Source organism: Eimeria mitis, genomic scaffold (genome assembly GCF_000499745.2).
Source record: "Eimeria mitis Houghton genomic scaffold, Emh_scaff697, whole genome shotgun sequence".
NCBI lineage: Eukaryota > Apicomplexa > Conoidasida > Eucoccidiorida > Eimeriidae > Eimeria > Eimeria mitis.
Window position 1 is genome coordinate 8,952 of NW_013575066.1, and position 425 is coordinate 9,376.

The window sequence follows — 425 nt, forward strand, 5'->3', positions numbered from 1 at the left end:
CTGCAGCGTGTTTTATTTATTTTTTGTTTAATGATTTGTTTACCCCAAAAAGAAAAAGAAAAATGAAAAAGAGAAAATAGAAACAACAAAGAGCAGCAGCAAGAATAGAGACAGTATAAACCCTCACTTATATCTGATCCACACTCTTCACATAATATCTGCTGCTGCTGCTGCTGCTGCTGCTGCTGCTCCTGCTGCTGCTGCTGCGGGTGCTGCTGCTGCTGCTGCTGCTGCTGCTGCTGGTGCAGGTGCTGCTGCTGCTGCGGGTGCTGCTGTAGAGGCTGGCCCTGTTCATCTTGCTGCTGCTGCTGCTGCTGCTGTTGCTGCTGTTGCTGCTGTTGCTGCAGCAGGTGAGGATCGCTTTGTTCTTCTTTCTCTCTCAGCTCCTGCTGCTGCTGCTGCTGCTGCTGCTGCTGCTGCTGCTG

The 425-nt window shown here is 50.6% G+C and overlaps 1 protein-coding gene across 1 annotated transcript in view; it reads right to left on the minus strand.

Annotated features, from left to right (window-relative positions):
• EMH_0020090 (ubiquitin carboxyl-terminal hydrolase isozyme L5, putative) overlaps positions 1 to 425 on the minus strand; it is a gene marked incomplete at both ends in the record, with an annotated part of 7,125 nt that overhangs the window by 1,326 nt on the left and 5,374 nt on the right. Inside the window, one exon of the mRNA XM_013501491.1 lies at positions 128 to 423. Coding sequence (XP_013356945.1) covers positions 128 to 423 — 296 coding nt within the window. The remainder of the gene's footprint in view (positions 1 to 127; positions 424 to 425) is intronic.